Here is a 22,500-nt window from a genome sequence, read left to right as displayed (position 1 = left end):
ACTACCACTACTACTACTACTACTACTACTACTACTACTACCACTACCACTACTACTACTACCACTACCACTACTACTACTACTACTACTACTACTGCTACTACTACCACTACTACTACTACCACTACCACTACTACTACTACTACTACTACTACTACTACTACTACTACTACTACTGCTACCGCTGCTACTACTACTACTACTACCACTACCACTACTACTACTACCACTACCACTACTACTACTACTACTACTACTACTACTACCACTACCACTACTACTACTACCACTGCTACTGCTACTGCTGCTACTACTACTACTTCTACCACCACTACTACTACTACTGCTACTACTACCACTACTACTACTACCACTACTACTACTACCACTACCACTACTACTACTACCACTGCTACTGCTGCTACTACTACTACTACTACCACTACTACTACTACTACTGCTGCTGCTGCTGCTGCTGCTGCTGCTACTACTACTACTACTACTACTACCACTACTACTACCACTACTACCACTACTACTACTACTACTATTGCTACTACTACTACTACCACCGCTACTACTACTACTACCACCCCTACTGCTACCACTACCGCTACCGCTACCGCTACTACCACTACTACCACTACTACTACTACTACTACTACTACTACTACTACTGCTACCGCTACCGCTACTACTACTACTACCACTACCACTACTACTACTGCTACTACTACTACCACTACTACCACTACTACTACTACTACTACTACTGCTACTACTACTACTTCTACCACCACTACTACTACTACTGCTACTACTACTACTACTACTACTACTACTACTACTACTACTACTACTACTACTACCACTACTACTACCACTACTACTACTGCTACTACTACTACTACTACCACTACTACCACTACTACTACTACTACTACTACTACTACTACTACTACTTCTGCTGCTGCTATCCTAACAGGAAGCTTCCAGCTTTTCTAGTAATGTATTTAAGCTCTTGGCTTTTTTTGGCGTCATGAAGTTCAGCTTTCAACTCCGCCAGTTTTACAATTCAGTTTTTCAGGAGTGCAGTGCAATCTATTTTTCTTTAAGATTTCTGTATTTTCAGCAATGCTTTGCAATTCATTTCAGTTGTCAGCATTCCCATGCATTTTCAGCAGGAAATGCATTTTCTAGTTTTATTCTAGACTTCAGAGGAGCTTGTCTTTGTTACAGCAACTCTACAAGATGACAGTTTGGACAGCAGGGGAGTCACCGGAGTGGACTAACATACTATGTTTTCTCTAGTGTAGAAGATGGACCCTGAAGGCGGCAGAACGATGGAGGTGGCGGCGCTCGGCCGGCCATTCAGCCTCGGGATGTTGTACGACTGCCGCCAAGATTCACTGGTCCCTGGTGAGGATCCACACATAAAGTTATTAAATGCAACTGAACAACAAAACTTTTTAAAAACTTGGATCTTGTTATTTTGGTATTAAGTTATCAGGTATGGGAACCTAGCTATAAAAAAAGTTTATCCGTACAAGCTAGTGGTAGCAGCCCTGCTATAGGCCGAGACAAAAATAATAATAGTAATAACAATAATAATTATAATATTTTGGATTTCATTTGTGTCTGAAAATGTTTTTGGTTCAAGAGAGTTTACGGACAACATAGCTCTTGAATTCATTCCCTCTTTATTTGTTTCTTACAAATAAACTAGGAAATCTTAACCAATAACCGACCCTCGTTAACCGATTATTAACCGTTAACCGACAAGATTAGTGCGTCGCATGCAGAGGTGCGCCAGCTGCAGTGCATGAACACAACAGACAACGGAGTCTCCAGTTCAGCGTCCGGGAGCGTTAACTTAGCAGCTACGATGCTGCGTGTAGTGTCGCGGACATGCAGCCACTTTCAACGTAAATTCTCCACTGCACATTTAGTTTAGTTTAGCAGATTGCCCGCTGTGTGTCTGCCTGGATTAACGATAGCGATTGTACGACAGTGTGTGTTTTTGTGCTACGTTAGCATCTGTAGCTCTGCTGGCAGCTTCGTGCTCGCCGCCGCTCTGTCATTACGGCGGGACTTTTGCGAGTGTATGACAGACCGTGTGTGTGTGGCGACTGGGAGTGTGTGTTGTTGGTGGCGTTCTAGCTGTGAACGTAGGTGTAGCAGACAGTGTGTGTACAGTTTATTTGTCGGTGGATAAATGCTACGAGGCTACATCTCGCTCCGCTCCGCTCAAGCGAGCTGGAGAGACCGGACCCAACTTCCTGTATCTTGCAACTCCGGCTCCGCCTCTTGAGGTGGACCAGCTTTTCTCCTTCAAGAGACGAGCCGCTCCTGAGTTTTTCTCAGCTTTTTAACTAACTATTAATATTTATTTTAACCGTTTTAACCGTTAAAGTTCTTAACGTCGGTTAACGGTTAATTATTAACATCCCTAAAATAAACTCAGCAGTTAGATATCATGTGTGTCCCTTTTTCTGTAAGAGATTACAAACGTGTTTTAAAGGTGCTATTGATAACATTCAGCCACTAGATGTCAACCTTCTCCGTTCCATTGCGTTCACTTCGCAACAAGTGGTTGCCTGTTCGTTGTACAACCTGCATATTTTATGAGACTCAGACAGTCATGTGAAGGGATGAATCCTACCTGGTAGAGTAATGAAGTCACTCTGCAACGTGTAGCTATACATTAGCTATGGATTTAGGTTACTTTGTGCGGTGATGTTTCAAGATTCATGTAACAGTCTATGGTATTCTGAGGATATGGCTGTCTAGTTTTACGTAACATTTAGCTTGTCATAAGCAGTGGTGTAGTGCAGAGTACACGCAGGTAAACGGCGTATACCTACTTATTTTTCAGGCGACTTCTAAATCCCCTCTGGTGCACATCTTCGTTATACATGTTTAAGGGAACTATAACGTTAAACATAACCAAACCAGTGACAACACATTAGTTAAGGTTGTAAGGACTATGGCTGTTAGTAATTGCTGTTGGTTTTATTTAAATATACCGAATTGTAATTTTATGGGTTATTGTTGTTTGGAACAACCGCCTTTGCTTCTGCTAACACTGTTCAGATGCTTTGTTGGGCCAATATCCAATGGGAAGCCTCTTATGAGCAACGAAGTGCTCAACAATTCGGACTAGTCATAATGTCGTTTGAGATACATGCAACTATTATTTTTTCATTTAACATAATACATTTCACTAGAATGCTAGACATGCTACTAGTCAGCCCTACTGATAATAATTTATGTTAAAAGTGCTTGACATACAGTTTGACTTCCTTACTTCTTTTTTGGCAGGCTTGACACTGTGGGACTGCAATGACCTGGAAAAAGATACAAGAGAAAGACCAAAACCTAGCAGCGACTTTGAGATAGTTGCATCTGAATCAATTGCAGATAAATCTTCAGCGCTAAAGGTTGAAGCCTCTCTGAAAGCAAGTTTCTTAGGTGGACTGGTTGAGGTTGAAGGATCGGCGAAATACCTGAACGATCATAAGACATCCAAAAATCAAGCCAGAGTAACACTGAATTACAAAACTACCACAAAGTTCCAGGAACTGTCGATGAATCATCTTGGAAGAGGCAATGTGAAGCATCCATATGTCTTTGATAAAGGAATAGCAACACATGTAGTCACTGGTATCCTTTATGGGGCACAAGCCTTCTTTGTCTTTGACCGTGAGGTGTCTAAAAAGGAAGATCATCAAGACATTCAGGGCAACTTGAAAGTCATGATCAAGAAGATTCCTTGCTTTGCGATAGAAGGTGAAGGTTCTCTGAAAATGGAAGACAAGGACAAAGAAAATGTTGAGAAATTCTCCTGCAGATTCTTTGGAGACTTTTCCCTTCAGAAACCTCCGACATCCTTTCAGGATGCAGTGGAAGTCTACCAAAGTCTGCCAAAATTGCTGGGAGCCAACGGAGAAAACGCCGTACCGATGAAAGTCTGGCTGTTGCCACTGACAACTTTAGATTCTTCTGCTGCTAAACTCGTACGTCAGATAAGTATAAGATTAGTTCAAGAATCCCAGAGTGTCCTGGAGGACTTCAGTGAGCTGGAAATGAGGTGCAATGATGCATTAAAAACCACCACTGCACAGCAGTTCCCACAGATTGCCAAAAAGATCAAAACTTTTAAAGAGATGTGCTCTGAGTTCAGACTGGAACTTCAACGAACCTTGGCAAAGAAACTTCCATTAATCCGAGGAGGAGGAGAAGAAGAGGCTGTGCTCGCTGAGATCTTGAAGAAGAGATGCTCTTCTCCTTTCAACAACAAAAACCTGAATGAGTGGATGGACTGTAAAGAGAGAGAAGTCTGCATTTTAAAGTCTTTCACCAACATTATGAAAAACACCAAGATCGTTCCATCTCAAAATGGTCTTCATGAAGAAATTCTCAGTGCAGAGCATGCTGTGTGTTTTGTTTTCACCTCGCTGGGAAGTGCTGAACCATACTTCTCAACTTTATCAAACTACTTAAAACAAACACCAGACGACCCTCAAGATCCACGCACTCAGGATGTAGAGAAGGAACAATGGTACCTTTCAAACAAAGCAGCAGACACATTGAGGAATAAAGCAAAGCTCTTCAGTGACTTTGCAGAGGCCAACAAGGAGAACAAGAACATTAAGTTCTTGACAGTGGGATTAACAAATGAGACACAGAAAGGTTCAAGCATCTACCTTTATAAAGACGGCTTTCCAGTCAGTGAGAACTTTGAGCCGCCTTCAAAGCCTGAAACGGTAACAGTAGGTGATATAAACCACAACAGTGTGACACTGAAGATTTCTCCACCCAGATTTGGAGCAGAGAACATCACCTCCTACTCTGTTGAGTACTGTGTCACTGGAGAGGAAGGATGGAAACAGAAGACAGCATCAACAGCTGAAGAAGTCTCAGTGAGCGATCTGAGTACTAACACAGAGTATATGTTCAGATGCAGAGCAGTGACCTCAGCAGGTTGGGTTGGGCCAGCCAATGAAGTCAGTGGTTCCATTAAAACCTTACCTTGCAGCCCTCCTGGAAAACCTCAAGTTGAACCAAACTCAAGTGAGATATCAGTTAGTTGGGAGAAACCTGCTGAGCTTGGACAAGATGTCCACATCCTGAGCTACATCGTGGAGTACGCCGTAAAGGACAACAGGGTGAAAGAGGAAGATCTCCAATGGAGCCAAATGATGTCAAGAGCTGAGAAGGCGATCATTTCAGGGCTTCAGTTAGAGACAGAATATGTCGTCAGGGTCCGATGTGATTGTGGTGTAGACGGCAGAAGCAAAGAGAGCATCACTGTCTGCAATGTCTGTACAACAAAACGTGAATTTGCACGTCTTGCAGAATTCCTCAAACATGTTAGTAAGAGTATAAATTCTGGACATCCCTCACTTTACAAACTACCTCTGACAGAAGAAGATATGGACATCGATGGATGCCGGAGGTTTAACTTTGGCAAAGAAAGCATGAGGCAAAATCGCACAATAATGGTTCTTGGAGCAACCGGATCAGGAAAGTCCACTTTGATCAATGGAATGATCAACTACATCGTTGGTGTGGAGTGGAAGGACACTTTCAGATTTCAGTTAATTGATGAGGATCAGTCTAGATCTCAAGCTGAAAGCCAGACCTCTGAAGTCACTGTGTACAAAGTCAACTACCAAGAGGGGTTTAAAATCCCCTTCTCTCTGACTGTTGTGGACACACCAGGGTTTGGGGATACAAGAGGAATAGCAAGAGACAGGGAGATCACCGAGCAAATCCGGAGGCTTTTCACCTCAGCTAATGGAGTCAGTGAGATTGATGCAGTGTGTTTTGTTACTCAGGCCTCTCTTGCACGACTAACCGCAACACAGCGATATGTGTTTGACTCGGTGCTCTCCATTTTTGGCAAAGATGTGGCAGAGAACATTGAGATGCTAGTGACTTTTGCAGACGGCAAGCAGCCACCGGTTCTTGAGGCAATAAACGTCTCCCGGGTTCCATGTCCAAAAAATGACATAGGGCTTCCGGTTCACTTCAAGTTCAACAACTCTGCATTGTTTGCAGACAACAGAAGCAGCAGCGACCGGGCCTGTGGCGAGGATTCTGATGAGGATGAGGACGACAACTTTGACGAAATGTTTTGGAACATGGGTGCCAAAAGTATGGGGAAGTTCTTCACTACTTTGCAAAAAATGGAAACCAAAAGCTTGCTAATGACCCGAGAGGTTCTAAAAGAAAGAAAGCACCTTGAAACAGCTGTTGAAGGTTTGCAACCACAAGTTAGAGCTGGATTAGCAAAACTTGAAGAAATCAAGACAACCAAAGAAAAGATTAAAGAGCACGAAACAGTCATGACTTCAAACGAAAACTTTGAGATTGAGGTGGAGATCACAAAACCGGTCAAGAAACAGCTCACAAAGAAAGGAGAGTACATCACCAACTGCCAGAAATGTTCAATAACATGCCACTACCCGTGCGGGATAGCAGATGATAATGAAAAACGTGGCTGCGCATCAATGGATGCGACAGGGAGGTGCACTGTCTGCCCTGGAAAATGCATTTGGAGTTTGCATTTCAACCAGACCTACAGTTGGGATTATGTTCAAGTAAAAGAGAAGAAGACGCTGCAAGAGCTGAAAGACAAGTACAAAAATGCAACGAAAGAAAAGATGACTATTCAGGAAGTGATCGAGAGGCAAGAGGAAGAGATTGCTCAACTCCAAGACATGATCGTGTCCCTCATGGATCAGTCGGCTCACTCTATAACTCGTCTGCAAGAGATCGCTCTGAGGCCTAACCCTCTGACCACTCCAGAGTACATCGACATGCTGATTGAAGGAGAAAAATCAGAGGCCAAAGAGGGTTACAAGGCTCGAATTCAGTCCTTGGAGGCAATGAGGGACAAAGCAGACATCATCTCCAAAGTAAAACGACAGAAACTTACAAAAACGCAGGAGGAATTGTCCGAAGAAAAACAGGAGCGGAAAAAAAAGAAAGGTGTTGTCCAGAGAGTTACAAATTATTTTTTTGGAAATTAAGGAAAAACATGACCCGGTTTGCAGGTCTGCAGTCTGCGGCCACGTTAGCAGCACCGTGAGGTTTTTATCACAGTATAAATCAGAACAAAAGTGATGGCCGGATGCAAAATAAGTCAAAAGTACAGCCGAGTCCCGGTATGACCATCAGTATGTTGACGTGATTACAACTCATGTGTACATTTTGTATTATTGATGGTAACATGCTAGCATTCATTCATTGCTCCAAATTTCAGTTTTGAATTGGCTAAGAGCCACACTGACCTGGATTTCATCTCTAAATGACCTGAATGTTGTTTAAATGTGGAAAATTGCTTCTTATTTGACACATGTCATTAATTGTTGCCACACAGATGTTTGTCCTCGTATATTTTTCTTTATAATGATCTATTTAGTACTTACAATATACATTTAATATTTAGAATCACTAAATACTTATGATTTAGAGAGTTAGAGTTAGATGTCTGTAACAAAGATGGTTAACACAATTTCTGTTTATTTTACATAATTAAATTGTAGGTCTGCTGTATCGTTAGTAGGTTAAAGCTGCTTTAACATGTATCCTGTATTTTAACACCATGATGCATTTTGGGTATTTTTCTTCTTGTTTTGTTTTTGTTTTTAAAGAAAAGACGTAAATAATCTCATTGAAATTTGGGTACATGTTAATATAATACCAGGCGTGGTTTTACTGGAAACCGAGCTTGAATATTTCAATGTTATGTGATTGAGTTGTGATTAATAAATTGTAATATTTAGTTGAATATGTGTTGTTGTCTTTCTGTCTCATCAGCTATATTTATCTACTCTAAACCGTCGTCTTCTTTATTAAATCAGTTTATTGCAGGTAATGTTATATTTCCAGGTCAAGTTTAAGTTTCACGAACTGCAGCAAAAGTTCTACTTTTACTGCCGAGACTTTAACTACATGAAGCTGAGAATACTTGTGTACTTTTACTCCATAACGCTGAGAATACTTGCGTACTTTTACTACATAAAGCTGAGAATACTTGTGTACTTTTACTCCATAACGCTGAGAATACTTGCGTACTTTTACTACATAAAGCTGAGAATACTTGTGTACTTTTACTCCATAACGCTGAGAATACTTGTGTACTTTTACTAAATAAAGCTGAGAATACTTGTTTACTTTTACTGCTGAGACTTTAACTACATGAAGCTGAGAATACTTGTGTACTTTTACTACATAACGCTGAGAATACTTGTGTACTTTTACTCCATAACGCTGAGAATACTTGTGTACTTTTACTCCATAACGCTGAGAATACTTGTGTACTTTTACTACATAAAGCTGAGAATACTTGTTTACTTTTACTGCTGAGACTTTAACTACATGAAGCTGAGAATACTTGTGTACTTTTACTGCTGAGACTTTAACTACATGAAGCTGAGAATACTTGTGTACTTTTACTGCTGAGACTTTAACTACATGAAGCTGAGAATACTTGTGTACTTTTACTCCATAACGCTGAGAATACTTGTGTACTTTTACTCCATAACGCTGAGAATACTTGTTTACTTTTACTGCTGAGACTTTAACTACATGAGGCTGAGAATACTTGTGTACTTTTACTGCTGATACTTTAACTACATGAAGCTGAGAATACTTGTGTACTTTTACTCCATAACGCTGAGAATACTTGTGTACTTTTACTCCATAACGCTGAGAATACTTGTGTACTTTTACTACATAAAGCTGAGAATACTTGTTTACTTTTACTGCTGAGACTTTAACTACATGAAGCTGAGAATACTTGTGTACTTTTACTCCATAACGCTGAGAATACTTGTGTACTTTTACTCCATAACGCTGAGAATACTTGTGTACTTTTACTACATAACGCTGAGAATACTTGTGTACTTTTACTCCATAACGCTGAGAATACTTGTGTACTTTTACTACATAACGCTGAGAATACTTGTGTACTTTTACTCCATAACGCTGAGAATACTTGTGTACTTTTACTCCATAACGCTGAGAATACTTGTGTACTTTTACTCCATAACGCTGAGAATACTTGTTTACTTTTACTGCTGAGACTTTAACTACATGAAGCTGCTAAATGCAGTACCTGTGAGGGTTTCTGGACAATATCTGTCATTGTTTTGTGTTGTTAATTGAATTCCAATAATAAATATATACATACATTTACATAAAGCAGCATATCTGTCCACTCCCATGTTGATAAGAGGATTAAATACTTGACTAATCTCCCTTTAAGGTTGATTTTGGACAGATAAAAAATGTGTGAATAATCGCAATCAAATATTTGAATGGATTGACCGCCCTATTCACAACTCGTCTCCAACATACCACGCTGTATTCAAATGTTTATTTTTGCTTTCTTGTAAATATTTTTCACCTACCAAGTAGATCGATTATATGTTGTAAGAAATATTAATAAAATAAAGGAGGAAGTAAAACATCTTAATGGTAATGCAAGACGGCAGAAAGTCTTTACTCATCGTGTTTTATTCCTTTAACGTTTGTGTGATGTATTTAATTTAATTATTAACTTTACTGAAATTCAATCTGGCCTGAAACGTTGACGCCGACGTCCTGATTTTATTTTTAGACTTCCTCTCGTCTCGTTATCAGTTTGAGTTGCTGATCCCTTCTGACGGGAGTTTAGTCTTCTTTTATTTTAACCTCAAATATGAAAAACATTTTCAATAGAAAGATCATGAGTTCAGTGTTTACTGCAGAGCTGTGTGATTGTATTGCCAGACGTCTTCCTGATTAATCCCCTCCCCCCGCTGTACTTCCCTTCACCAACAGATTCATTTCAAACATTTAGTTTTAGATAAAAACACGACAGAACAACTTCTTTTTCTTCTGAATGAGATTCTTTTGGTTTGAATACAATGTAACTGAGACTCACATAGTTCACAACAAACAGCACAGAGACTGTGAAACAAACACATACTTGTACAGTGTTGTACATACATATGTACACATAGTATACTATTGTACATGTAAATATACAGTGAGGTTGAGGTCTACGTAGACTCAACTTGCTTTTCATAATTTTTTGAGCAGATAAACTGGCCAGAAAATAACTTTTTTTTTCCACGACCAGTGAGAGAAACTTAAACCTAAACATCAGGGTAACATCTGTTGTGATAATTACAGCTGTAACAAAGACTAACGTAACGTATACAAGTATTAGTATCACTGAACACCATCAGGGTCGAGCTGCCACATGAACTCTTCAACCGTAACAATGAAATAAAACATTAAATAAAAAAACACACTGAAGCAAACAGTCAGACAGATGCCACACATCTGTAATCTGGCTTTTCTAGAGAGGCGATGTTCCCGAGGAGTCACGTCAGCGCCACATTCGCTCCAAAAGAACTCGTCGTCGTCGTCGTGTCGTCCAAGTACAAGTCGGAGGGTAGAGTGTTAACGCAGGGGTCAGCGACCTTTACTATCAAAAGAGACATCTTATGCAAAAAACAAAATCAGTCTGGAGCCGCAAAACATTTGATTTCCTTCATCGAGCTGAACATTTAATGGACGGATTTCCTGCTGATTTAGCGGAATGTTATACTTCAGATTACCACCTCGTCACGGTGAGAACGATTATCAGACGACTAGATCTTTCAAAGTTAACGTGATAACACTAATTCGTTTTAACGCCACTAATTTCTTTAACGCATTAACGCAACTGGTTCGGTTTTAAAGCTAGAGAAGATGCTGGTATCATAGTAAACTATAAAACCTGATGAATGCATCGGTACCAACCATGTCAGACTAGCTTGTAGTGAAGGAGGTTAAATAACGCTCCAAACTTACGCTAAATGTTGGCGAGGAAAAACTGTCATGGTTGTTTTCAAAGGGGTCCCTTGACCTCTGACCTCCAGATGTGTGGGTGTGTGAGGGTTTTTGTCCGAAAAAAAAGAAGTCTTAAAATTGTCCAAAAAATGTCAGAAAAAAGCTTGAAAGATGTTTGAAAATTGTCCCAAAAAAGTCGGGAAAAAATGCCCAAAAGAAAGACAGAAGAAAAGTCAGATCCTGGTATCATAGTAAACTATAAAACCTGATGAATCCATCGGTACCAACCAGGTCAGACTAGCTGGTCATGAAGGAGGTTAAATAACGCTCCAAACTTACACTAAATTTTGGAGAGGAAAAACTGTCATGTCCATTTCTAAAGGGGTCCCTTGACCTCTGACCTCCAGATGTGTGAATGTAAATGGGTTCTATGGGTACCCACGAGTCTCCCCTTTACAGACATGCCCACTTTAAGATAATTATGAGTTTGCCATGTTATGATTTGAGCATATTGTTTTATGCATAAATATATACATGCATTTACATAAAGCAGCATATCTGTCCACTCCCATGTTGATAATATTAAATATTCGACTAATCTCCCTTTAAGGTTCATTTAGAACTGATAAAAACTGTGCAATTAATGGAGATTAGATATTTGAATCTTGCCACAGACCTTCCTGCAGGTTTCTACGGCAACGCACCACTGACGGGTTTTTGTTATCAATTAAGGGGAGCAAATAATAGCAGCGTGTTACAACGCACGTCAACAAGCATCGCGGCCGCCAAAGCTCCATGCCACCGTCCTCGACATCGGCCGTTACGTGACGAGGTCGGGGGGTTGTGTGTCGCCCTTTACGGTGAACTTAATGGGTAACACCTTTTAAATCCCCCCCCCCATAAACATTTGAAGTTGATGGTTAAAGTAAATCAAAGTTGCCTTTACAGAGTCATATTTCATAACTAACTTCAACAGTTGTTAAAGAATGTTTTTTAATGTCGCAATACGCCACAACAAACACAAGGGGGAGCCCCTCCGGTACAACAAACTGGATGGACTCTCTGACTCACCAACCAACCACCGAGCGTCGGACAGTCTGGGGCCGTCGGTGAGCGTTTTTATCTTTATTTTATTGTTGGTTTGGACGTCAGGACTCTGTGGTGTGCTGTTGTTTCACTAGTGAGTACACTGACAATTAATACTCTTTGCTTCGTTAGCCTTAAAGGTCTTTAAGGTCTGTAATATAACTGTAGTCGTGAAAACTTCGCCAGGTATCAGCGTCGCAACCGCTGCAAGAAGCAGTCATGAAACTGAGGGCAGAGTTCAAAGACGGGGTGTGATCCGAGGAGGAAGAGCGCTGGATGTTAGTCACAGCTGGTGTGATCCTCATCACAAGATCACTACTGGCAGTTCCTAAAAGGGACCCCTTGATGGTTGAAATTGATAAGGAGTGTCTCGTGTGTTTGCTGGATAACACTACAGGAAATGAAGGACCTGAAGCTGAAACCATCAACAGAAAACAAGCTATTATTAATTTATCTAAGCAGAAACGTTCCGGTTCCAGCTTCTTTAAACTTAAATTAAATATTATGTGGATTTCTTTCAGGTCAACTTGAGTTCTGGCACAAAAAAAATCATCATCATTTTAACACACTAAATGAATAGATAATGTAAAATGATCACGAGCTGCTGCTGCAACCCTAACCGTGATAATATTGTGTGCAAAGATTAATTTAGGCAAAGACTGTGGTATGAATTTGGAAACGCCACCGTCTAGGAGGAGCTTTAAAATGTGAATAGTTTGGGGCGGTTATGGCACTTTGGGTGTCTGGTTCGACACTTCCAACACCTCACATAATACTACTATCATTACTAAATCAGTCATAACGGGGTATTCTATTTGATGGAAAAGAGGTCAAGGGGGACGTTTTCTCATGCTGCGTTCATGCCTTATTGGATTCATCGTAAATATGAACCTCTAAGAAGTGAAGGTTGATGAAATTGGCCTTAAGAGTAATATGAACGGGTGGATTTTCACTTATTTACTTTTGTTCCCGTAGACTCCAGACGTAGACGTTTGAACCGCAGTCCAAGTAAATGAAAGAACAACTTTGTCAGTTGTTTTTATAACTAATCTGTAACGTCTGAGCAGCTCACGAACGCGTCGCTTCTGCATCCGTCAGCTTCAACAACAACAGAGCGGGGTTCAACTTCTTAAATGACATTGGATAATGTGACATCTGAACTGATGCTTCCCTCCTACACCTACGTATCTCAATACAAACTAAATGAAGGCGACCGGACTGGACTAGAATAACAAAATAAAAAAATAGAACGCTTCCGACGGAGACGCTGAAACGCAGGCGGAGCCTCTCCGTCAGTCTCCCAGGTCCAGCTGGATTTTGTGCTCGAAGATGGCGATTAGCAGCATTATGCAGAAGCCCAGCAGGATGCCGGCGTTCTGGAGCAGGAAGAAGCCGCAGTGGCTGAAGCCGTGGTCGCCGGCGTCGTTGTGCAACATCTCGGGCACCTGAAGAAGAAAAACAACACAGGAAGTCACACTGATCTGGGATTGGTTTCTTTAAAGATACATTATAAACGCTGGAAGATAATGACTGAAAACATGAAGACTGTGAACATCGTAGTACTGGATTGTGGCGTTAGACCATTAAACTGATTTTCACCAGTAAGATGAATGAAACCACGGCTCGATGACGCAGTGGAGCCGTCCTTAACAGAACTCCACCCATCTTCACAAACCTGAACCTTTTTGAAAGGCAAAACAGAAACCCAGACGATTCTCAAAGGTTATCTCAGCTAGCTCAGTCGGTAGAGCAAGAAACGTATACTCCCAGGTAGAGATGCACCGATACCGATACCAGTACCGGGTATCGGGTCCGATACTGTGCTCATGTACTCGTACTCGCAAAACGGCTCCGATACAACGGCACCGATACCACTTTACGGCAGCGTGACTTTAACCTCTTGTCACCATCTTTCGGGTCCTCACGCTCCGCCTCCCCGACGGTGCTGGGCAGACGGGCCGGTGCAACCCCTCTGGGCCGGGATCCCACCTCAGCCGGCTCGCGCCGACCCTCACTTTCATTACGCCGCGGGGTTTTGCTTGCACCCTCTGACTCGCGCGTGCGTTTGACTCCTTGGTCCGTGTTTCAAGACGAGTCGGGTGGGTTGTTGCAGACACCAATATTGATTCGTGTGAACGCTCCGTACCGTACTCAGACACGGTTTTCACACCAAACTCGGTGAAATAGGAGTTTATTTCGAACCAAACCAGAGTCGGTGATTGTTGGAAGACTAACGACGACGTGTTGCTGAGTAATATTTAGTTTCTGTCCAGTTTGAGTGAAGTGTTTTACGATGCTCCGCCACTAGAACAGCTGATCTCAACATAAACTAATACACGTGGATGATGACGTGGTGGACTCGGGTACGGAAAACTTTACTAATGTGAAAGCTGAGTGGAGAGGTGAATGGATCAACTGACCTGATGTGAAAAGGCCCGCAGGAACACCGTGGTCCTGTTCACACCTGATCGGACCTCGCCTCCCCGCTCCCCTACATCATCTCCGTTTGCAAAAACCACGTGTTCTTATTTCTAAGCTTGTTAGCTACGGGCTCGTGAACGGAAACCCCGTGTCTGTGATAAAGTCTGATGTCTTTGTTTCTTCAGAAATCAGCGCAGGACGGCGGCCACCAGAGGTCAGCCTCCGACAACACGGGCCTCGCTGTGTTTATCGGACGGCAGCAGCAGAGGGTTGTGACAGCTCAACGCTCTCCTGGTGGGTTTTATAAATGTGTAGCAGGTTTACAGAGTGGTGTGGTGTGTGTGTGTGTGTGTGTGTGTGTGTGTGTGTGTGTGTGTGTGTGTGTGTGTGTGTGTGTGTGTGTGTGTGTGTGTGTGTGTGTGTGTGTGTGTGTGTGTGTGTGTGTGTGTGTGTGTGTGTGTGAAGAGGCCATCTGGTCCTGAGGGCTGCTGCTCTCTGAGTCAGATATCGGCTCAAGACCTGTTGAGTCGACAGAACAGCTGCAGCTGACTGGACGCCAGCGGAGCAGTTTCACTTCTGCTGACTCGGTGGGAACCGGCTGAGCGGGTTTCTTCCTTCGCCACGTGAAGACAATAATGATTAACCACTTCCTAAATATTGAATTTAGACGACGTCCTCAAAGAGATTCAGTTTACCGTCACAGAGGAGGAAAGAAACCAGAACATATTCACATCTAAGAAGCTGCAATCAGAGAATTTAGACTCAAACCGATGAATCCATTATCAAAATATTTGGCGATTAATTTAATATGAACCCGTTTGATTAATCTTTGCAGCTCTAATCACCTTAAATGTTAACATAGATGCACCTTTATGTAGTTTGTAGGGCTGTCAAAGTTAATGCGAAAATAACACGTAGACGCAAATTTGTTTTAACGCCATTAATTTCTTTAACGCAACTTGTGATTTTTATGTCGTAGCGGCTCAGTTTTAAAGCCAGAGTGAAGATACTGGAATATGAAACTAGTAAACCTGATGAATCCATCGGTACCAACCAGGTCAGACTAGCTGGTCGTGAAGGAGGCTAAATAACGCTCCAAAGTTAAGCTAAATTTTCATGTCCATGTTCAAAGGGGTCCCTTGACCTCTGACCTCCAGATGTGTGAATGTAAATGGGTTCTATGGGTACCCACGAGTCTCCCCTTTACAGACATGCCCACTTTATGATAATCACATGCAGTTTGGGGCAAGTCATAGTCAAGTCAGCACACTGACACACTGACAGCTGTTGTTGCTGTTGGGCTGCAGTTTGCCATGTTATGATTGGAGCATATTGTTTTATGATGTTTCCACAATAGTACGGTCCTTTCCTGCCCGTCTAATGCACAGAGAAACTCATCATTAGTGGCCGACTGTGTTGCCTTTAGGTTCACCTCCAGGTCGCGCTTTACAGATCCCACTCTGCCAGGAAGCAGCAGGGCCTGGTCGAGTGTCTGCAGGTTTGAACAGCATTACTGGCTCTCAGTTGGTAGATCGTTTTGTTCTCAGGATGAGGAAACCACTCCTCTGACCTGCTGCAGAAAAACACACGCTCACAGTCTGTGATGGTCGGCGGCGTTAACGTCGACTCACCATGTCCACCAGGGCCACGTACATGAAGAGGCCGGCCGTGAGGGCGAAGATCCACATGCAGATGTTCTCCGCGTAGTGTCCGATCAAGATGCCGATCACCACGCCCAGGTAGGCCATCATGGCCGACAGCACGTTGTAGAGAATGGCCTGACGCACCGTCATGCCGGCCTTCAGGAGCACCGCAAAGTCACCTGGGAAACGGAGTCAACGGTTTACTGCAGACGAGGACCGGCAGTCCTAAAAACTGCATGAAATCTAAAAATGAATGTGTTTAATATCAATACTGAAGACATTTAAAAAACAATGTCACCTATAAATATGAAGCTTATACTGCGAGAACACAGAAAGGCTTTATGTGCTGCTACATTAATCTGTGAGATGGGAGGTCTTACCTAACTCGTGAGGCAGCTCGTGACAGAAAACCGCCACCGACGTACTGAGACCGCTGGACAGACCCTCGGAGAAGGCAGCGCCTGCAGAGACACGTCAACATGTTCAGATGTTAGAGTATCGTACCAGAGGCTTAAAATGATCGCATTCCGAGGGAAGTTATCATCATAACGAGAAGGGGGGGGGAACACAGATGTTTTAATGCCAGAATGGATCTATCTGCTTCATCTGAGTCTATGTGGAGGTAGAAGGACGTTAACTCTTTTATTGTGGTAGTCTGAGTAACGTGACGTCATATCCGTTCCGTATCCGTCAACCAAAACAAACCTCAGAGAGTGTAAAACGTTGGAGGGTCAGCGTGGAGACGACCTGCACCCTCCCATGTTAAATCCAGCGTGGGAATGTTTTATACTTCTGGTGAATATAATCCATCAATCTGATTTCCATAGATGGATTTTATATCTACAGTTCCCTTTGTTAACACCTTATTTTGAAAAGCGGACGTAGTCTCACGTGTCTACTTCCTGTAACTTCTCCAAGGTGGTCTCTAGCTCTCCCGTCAGCTCCGTTCTCTTTCTCTCCCTCACTTTCATTGCTCCCTTCTTGCACCCTCTGACTCACGCGTGCATTAGACTCCTTGGTCCGTGTTTCAAGACGCGTCTGGTGGGTTGCAGACATCGCCGCAGACCCCTGGCGCCTTTTACGTGGGCCGAGCCCCGCCCTGGGGGCACGACGCGGTCAGGGAGCACTGAGGACAGTCCGCCCCGGTCGACACTTTGTCCAGGACCCAGAAGCACCTCTCCCCCCTGAGCCTTTCCAAGCCGACCTAGTGCCGGTGGCGGCGCACCGCCTCGTATGCGGGACTCCCCAGCCTGCCGTGTGTCGCTCACACCCTCCAGCTGGCTGTTAACGAGGGTCTTTAGGCACAGAGAAGTACTCGTATCGGTACTCGGTATCGGAGAGTACCCAAATGTAAGTACTTGTACTCAGTCTGAAATAAAGTGGTATCGGTGCATCACTAAAAATGTCTTTCATGTTGGACTTGAGAACAGGACTGGATCACCTCGTCTGTCCAGAACAACTCTTTAAAGTTCACACCTACTCACCGATCGCCAGGCCGTCACTGAAGTTGTGCAGTCCGTCTCCCATGATGACCATCCAGGCGAGCGTGGCCACGCCGGCCTGCTGGAAGTGCTCCTCCGAGTAGGAGTGGGAGTGGCTGTGAGGGTGGTGGTTCTGGGAGTGGTGGTGGTGCAGGATGTGGTGGTAGTCGTGGTGGTGGTGGTGCATGCTGTCGGCCTGGCCCACCGTGTCGTGGAAGTGGGAGTGGCACTTGTTCTCGCAGTCCTCGGCGGTGTAGGCGGCGGCGGCGGCGGACCCCGACGCTCCGCCGTAACCCTGCGGCGAGACGACGGACACCTGCGGCGCCAGCATCACCTGCTCCTCCTCCGCCACGCTGCCGTCGTGCAGGCCGCTCGAGTGGTCGCCGAACATACCGCCGCCGTTCGTCTCCACATCTGGAGGAAGACACCGAAGTCATGGGCTGTACCTGGTTCTAGTTTCAGCTCAGAATCCTTCAGAGACAGATCAAGTTGTTGTTCCGTGTTTTGCGTCTCACCTTCGGCTGGCTTCAGGTCGTTCTCTTCCAGAGCGGGCTGCTTCTCCGGATCTGCTTTGTCGTTCTGATCCCACTTCTTCTGCTTGGACGGCAGAGAAACATACTACAGCATTAACAACAACAATACAATATCAAACACACGTTTCCATGGCGATCACGGTCTCCAAAGCTGGATGCTAATCACCTGATGAATGGGATCTATTCTCTCAGATATAAAAGATGTTTTATTGAAGGATGAATGTAGAAATCAACTGTCGTGTTTGTTACATTACATAAACGGTAATTATGAGGACAAACTGAACCAACATGACGAGTGATCTACAGTTTGGTGTTAAAGGGGAACTACGCCCATTTTCACAACAACTCTCTACCAAATCCAAAAACTGGAGTGTAGTAGAACTTGTGATGTCATAGGGTTAATCCCCCTTTTCCTGTTAGTAACCATGGTGACGTGTTTAGCGGGCGGAGCGTTAAGCGGAGGCAGAATAACTCTCTGATCACGTTAGTTAACGCTGGCTAGCAATTGGCTTGTTTTCTTAACAATGTCTGAAGAACATCCTAGTTTCTCTCAACATGTGCTGTCACTCTCTCTCCAGGATCATACATTTGCATCAAAGCCTGTGTGTCTGTTCTAATGACCAGACTGACCTTCTGTTTCTTGTCCTTGTACATCTTTCCCAGCGTCAGGAAGTGTTCGATCAGAAACATGACGTAGACTCCGCTCAGAGCCGCCAGACCCTTCCACACCGCGTCCAGGTTTTCCTCCGGCTCATCGTGGGCCGGGTGATGATGTCCTCCCACATCCATCCCAGAATCCTCGTGGTGGGCGTGATGGTGGCCTCCCTGAGACTGAAGCAGATACACAGATAAAAACAGAGGAACCTGAACGCATCACTGCTGCCGTTCCAGACTAAGACAACACTGTGTGGTCTTTGGAGCCAGGTGAGTCAAACCCTCAACACCTGGTTACATGAGCTGTGGACAAAGGCCCCGTTCACACCTGGCATTAACATGCGTCCTCAGTGACGTCTGTTCACACATTAGAATGTGTCTCTAGTGACGACTCGTAATCAGATCTCACGTCCCCGCTCTATATGCAAATAAACACGTGGTAAACACAGCAGATGTTGTGACGTAATACTACATGAACGTCAGTAGTAATATCCTTCAGATTTGTGAATTTGGGTACATTTTATTCACATAAAAATATAAAGTTATTGTCTAACGACCTCCGCTGCCTTTGCCAGGCGGCGGACACCGTTTCAGAGAGACGGGGATGAGAGCGGGCAGGCGAGCGGGTATCAGCTCTGTGCAAAGCACCGGAACAAAAACACAGACAGTATGATAATCTGATTAATATGTTGCTATAGCCTATTCAATTTATGTGGCCCTGCCCATTTTTTTACTTCCCGTTTGAACGCAGTTGTGTTCGTTCTTCCGGTTTAGCGACAGTAGGGCGCTCCTTAAAGGTTCTGTTTGTAACTTCTTATACGTATAAATCATTGCTGGTCGGTGTCTCATGGTCTCTCGTGTGTCTCATGGTCTCTCGTGTGTCTCCTGGTCTCTCGTGTGTCTCATGGTCTCTCGTGTGTCTCCTGGTCTCTCGTGTGTCTCGTGGTCTCTCGTGTGTCTCGTGGTCTCTCGTGTGTCTCGTGGTCTCTCGTGTGTCTCGTGGTCTCTCGTGTGTCTCCTGGTCTCTCGTGTGTCTCGTGGTCTCTCGTGTGTCTCATGGTCTCTCGTGTGTCTCCTGGTCTCTCGAGTGTCTCCTGGTCTCTCGAGTGTCTCCTGGTCTCTCGTGTGTCTCCTGGTCTCTCGTGTGTCTCGTGGTCTCTCGTGTGTCTCCTGGTCTCTCGTGTGTCTCCTGGTCTCTCGTGTGTCTCCTGGTCTCTCGTGTGTCTCGTGGTCTCTCGTGTGTCTCGTGGTCTCTCGTGTGTCTCGTGGTCTCTCGTGTGTCTCCTGGTCTCTCGAGTGTCTCCTGGTCTCTCGTGTGTCTCCTGGTCTCTCGTGTGTCTCGTGGTCTCTCGTGTGTCTCGTGGTCTCTCGTGTGTCTCCTGGTCTCTCGAGTGTCTCCTGGTCTCTCGTGTGTCTCGTGGTCTCTCGTGTGTCTCGTGGTCTCTCGTGTGTCTCGTGGTCTCTCGTGTGTCTCGTGGTCTCTCGTGTGTCTCCTGGTCTCTCGAGTGTCTCCTGGTCTCTCGTGTGTCTCCTGGTCTCTCGTGTGTCTCGTGGTCTCTCGTGTGTCTCGTGGTCTCTCGTGTGTCTCGTGGTCTCTCGTGTGTCTCGTGGTCTCTCGTGTGTCTCGTGGTCTCTCGTGTGTCTCGTGGTCTCTCGTGTGTCTCGTGGTCTCTCGTGTGTCTCGTGGTCTCTCGTGTGTCTCGTGGTCTCTCGTGTGTCTCCTGGTCTCTCGAGTGTCTCCTGGTCTCTCGTGTGTCTCCTGGTCTCTCGTGTGTCTCATGGTCTCTCGTGTGTCTCCTGGTCTCTCGTGTGTCTCATGGTCTCTCGTGTGTCTCGTGGTCTCTCGTGTGTCTCGTGGTCTCTCGTGTGTCTCGTGGTCTCTCGTGTGTCTCGTGGTCTCTCGTGTGTCTCATGGTCTCTCGTGTGTCTCATGGTCTCTCGTGTGTCTCATGGTCTCTCGTGTGTCTCATGGTCTCTCGTGTGTCTCATGGTCTCTCGTGTGTCTCCGCTGTTCAGATTCAGACTCCAACACAAACTCCAGTGAAGCAGCAAAACCTCTTGGTTGTATCTAGTGAAGCTGTTAAACAGTGTTGGCCGCGGTCGGAGGACGCGGAGGAGACCGTAGCTTTGGTCTCCAGGACCGGAGTCTCTGCTCCTCTGCTCCTCTGCCTGCCTTCACTCACACACCACGCTCCTTCTCTCTCTCTCTCTCCACCTCTCACGTGCATGCTGCTCACTCCACACTGCAGAAGAGTTAGTTTAGCTCTGAGAATATCTAGTGAATGTTCAGTGGACGTTTGTGCAGAAATAACTGCTGCAGCTCCTCCAGACCAACAGAGGTTTCCCGTGTCTTGTGAGGCAGGAAAAGCCAACACTAGGATCAGCATTGATTCATGGAGAGACCTTCGTCTGGTCAGCTAACATTACAGGGAGCGATATAACGGCTTGAGTTCACCGTCAGAAAGGGCCGTCTGACGGGGAGGTAAAGGACGTCTGACGGGGAGGTAAAGGTCCGTCTGACGGCGAGGTAAAGGACGTCTGACGGCGAGGTAAAGGACGTCTGACGGCGAGGTAAAGGGCCGTCTGACGGGGAGGTAAAGGGCCGTCTGACAGCGAGGTAAAGGTCCGTCTGACGGCGAGGTAAAGGACGTCTGACAGCGAGGTAAAGGGCCGTCTGACGGGGAGGTAAAGGCCGTCTGACGGGGAGGTAAAGGGCCGTCTGACGGGGAGGTAAAGGGCCGTCTGACGGGGAGGTAAAGGGCCGTCTGACGGGGAGGTAAAGGGCCGTCTGACGGGGAGGTAAAGGGCCGTCTGACGGCGAGGTAAAGGGCCGTCTGACGGGGAGGTAAAGGGCCGTCTGACGGGGAGGTAAAGGGCCGTCTGACGGGGAGGTAAAGGGCCGTCTGACGGCGAGGTAAAGGGCCGTCTGACGGGGAGGTAAAGGGCCGTCTGACGGGGAGGTAAAGGGCCGTCTGACGGCGAGGTAAAGGGCCGTCTGACGGGGAGGTAAAGGGCCGTCTGACGGGGAGGTAAAGGGCCGTCTGACGGGGAGGTAAAGGGCCGTCTGACGGGGAGGTAAAGGGCCGTCTGACGGGGAGGTAAAGGCCGTCTGACGGGGAGGTAAAGGGCCGTCTGACGGGGAGGTAAAGGGCCGTCTGACGGGGAGGTAAAGGGCCGTCTGACGGGGAGGTAAAGGGCCGTCTGACGGGGAGGTAAAGGGCCGTCTGACGGGGAGGTAAAGGGCCGTCTGACGGGGAGGTAAAGGGCCGTCTGACGGGGAGGTAAAGGCCGTCTGACGGGGAGGTAAAGGGCCGTCTGACGGGGAGGTAAAGGGCCGTCTAACGGGAGCAGCAGGAAAACATATTTTAGCCACCTAAAAAAATCATTATTAGTTTAAGTGTACGCTATATTTAGAATATTTTCTCCCCTTTACCTCGCCGTCAGACGGCTCTTTCTGTTATATCGCTGTCCTCAAAGCCACCAGACTCCGTTCAGAAAACCAGTAATTTGACCTCTCAGAACACGGGAGCATACATACAACCCCACAAACATTTTGTTAGGTGTCTAAAAGGCGTTTCTCTGCTGCTCCCGTTAAACACCGACTACGGAGAAGTAGCTCCTACAACCACACTGAGGAACGCCTGAACTGTCCCTTTAAGTTACAGGCCGTTTAGTTATCGTGGTGGAAACAGACGTATGAGCAGAACTCAGACCCAACATGACTGAGGAACACATGCCGTCCCGTATCCCGTGCCGCCGCGCTGCTGACTCACGTGGGGGATGAGATGGAGGAAGGCGTCGCCGCTCAGCGTGCCGACGGCCAGCGCCACCAGGAAGCTGAGCAGGAAC

At 45.3% G+C, this 22,500-nt stretch overlaps 2 protein-coding genes across 5 annotated transcripts in view; one reads left to right on the top strand and one right to left on the bottom strand.

The window, feature by feature from the left end:
* Window positions 1–7,798, top strand: part of LOC141776357 (uncharacterized) — a 15,467-nt gene extending 7,669 nt beyond the window's left edge. The window contains exons 3-4 of one of the 2 annotated variants that reach the window (XM_074649868.1): window positions 1,312–1,419; window positions 3,322–7,798. In XM_074649868.1, the coding sequence (XP_074505969.1) occupies window positions 1,320–1,419; window positions 3,322–7,037 (3,816 nt within the window). In that variant the 5' untranslated portion in view covers window positions 1,312–1,319 and the 3' untranslated portion in view covers window positions 7,038–7,798. The remainder of the gene's footprint in view (window positions 1–1,311; window positions 1,420–3,321) is intronic. The other variant, XM_074649869.1, reaches the window with a different exon arrangement.
* A 2,082-nt stretch (window positions 7,799–9,880) lies between these two features.
* The window catches only part of slc39a6 (solute carrier family 39 member 6), a 34,721-nt gene continuing 22,101 nt past the window's right edge, over window positions 9,881–22,500 (bottom strand). For 2 of the 3 annotated variants that reach the window (XM_074649870.1, XM_074649871.1), the window contains exons 6-12: window positions 22,425–22,500; window positions 18,628–18,828; window positions 17,980–18,061; window positions 17,468–17,878; window positions 16,364–16,444; window positions 15,972–16,162; window positions 9,881–13,364 (exon numbers count right to left, since the gene is read on the bottom strand). The exon at window positions 22,425–22,500 is cut by the window's right edge and continues 94 nt beyond it. In XM_074649870.1, the coding sequence (XP_074505971.1) occupies window positions 13,212–13,364; window positions 15,972–16,162; window positions 16,364–16,444; window positions 17,468–17,878; window positions 17,980–18,061; window positions 18,628–18,828; window positions 22,425–22,500 (1,195 nt within the window). In that variant the 3' untranslated portion in view covers window positions 9,881–13,211. The remainder of the gene's footprint in view (window positions 13,365–15,971; window positions 16,163–16,363; window positions 16,445–17,467; window positions 17,879–17,979; window positions 18,062–18,627; window positions 18,829–22,424) is intronic. The other variant, XM_074649872.1, reaches the window with a different exon arrangement.

Source organism: Sebastes fasciatus, chromosome 11 (genome assembly GCF_043250625.1).
Source record: "Sebastes fasciatus isolate fSebFas1 chromosome 11, fSebFas1.pri, whole genome shotgun sequence".
NCBI lineage: Eukaryota > Metazoa > Chordata > Actinopteri > Perciformes > Sebastidae > Sebastes > Sebastes fasciatus.
Note: the sequence above shows the minus strand (reverse complement) of the source record. Positions and strands in the feature narration are given on the sequence as shown.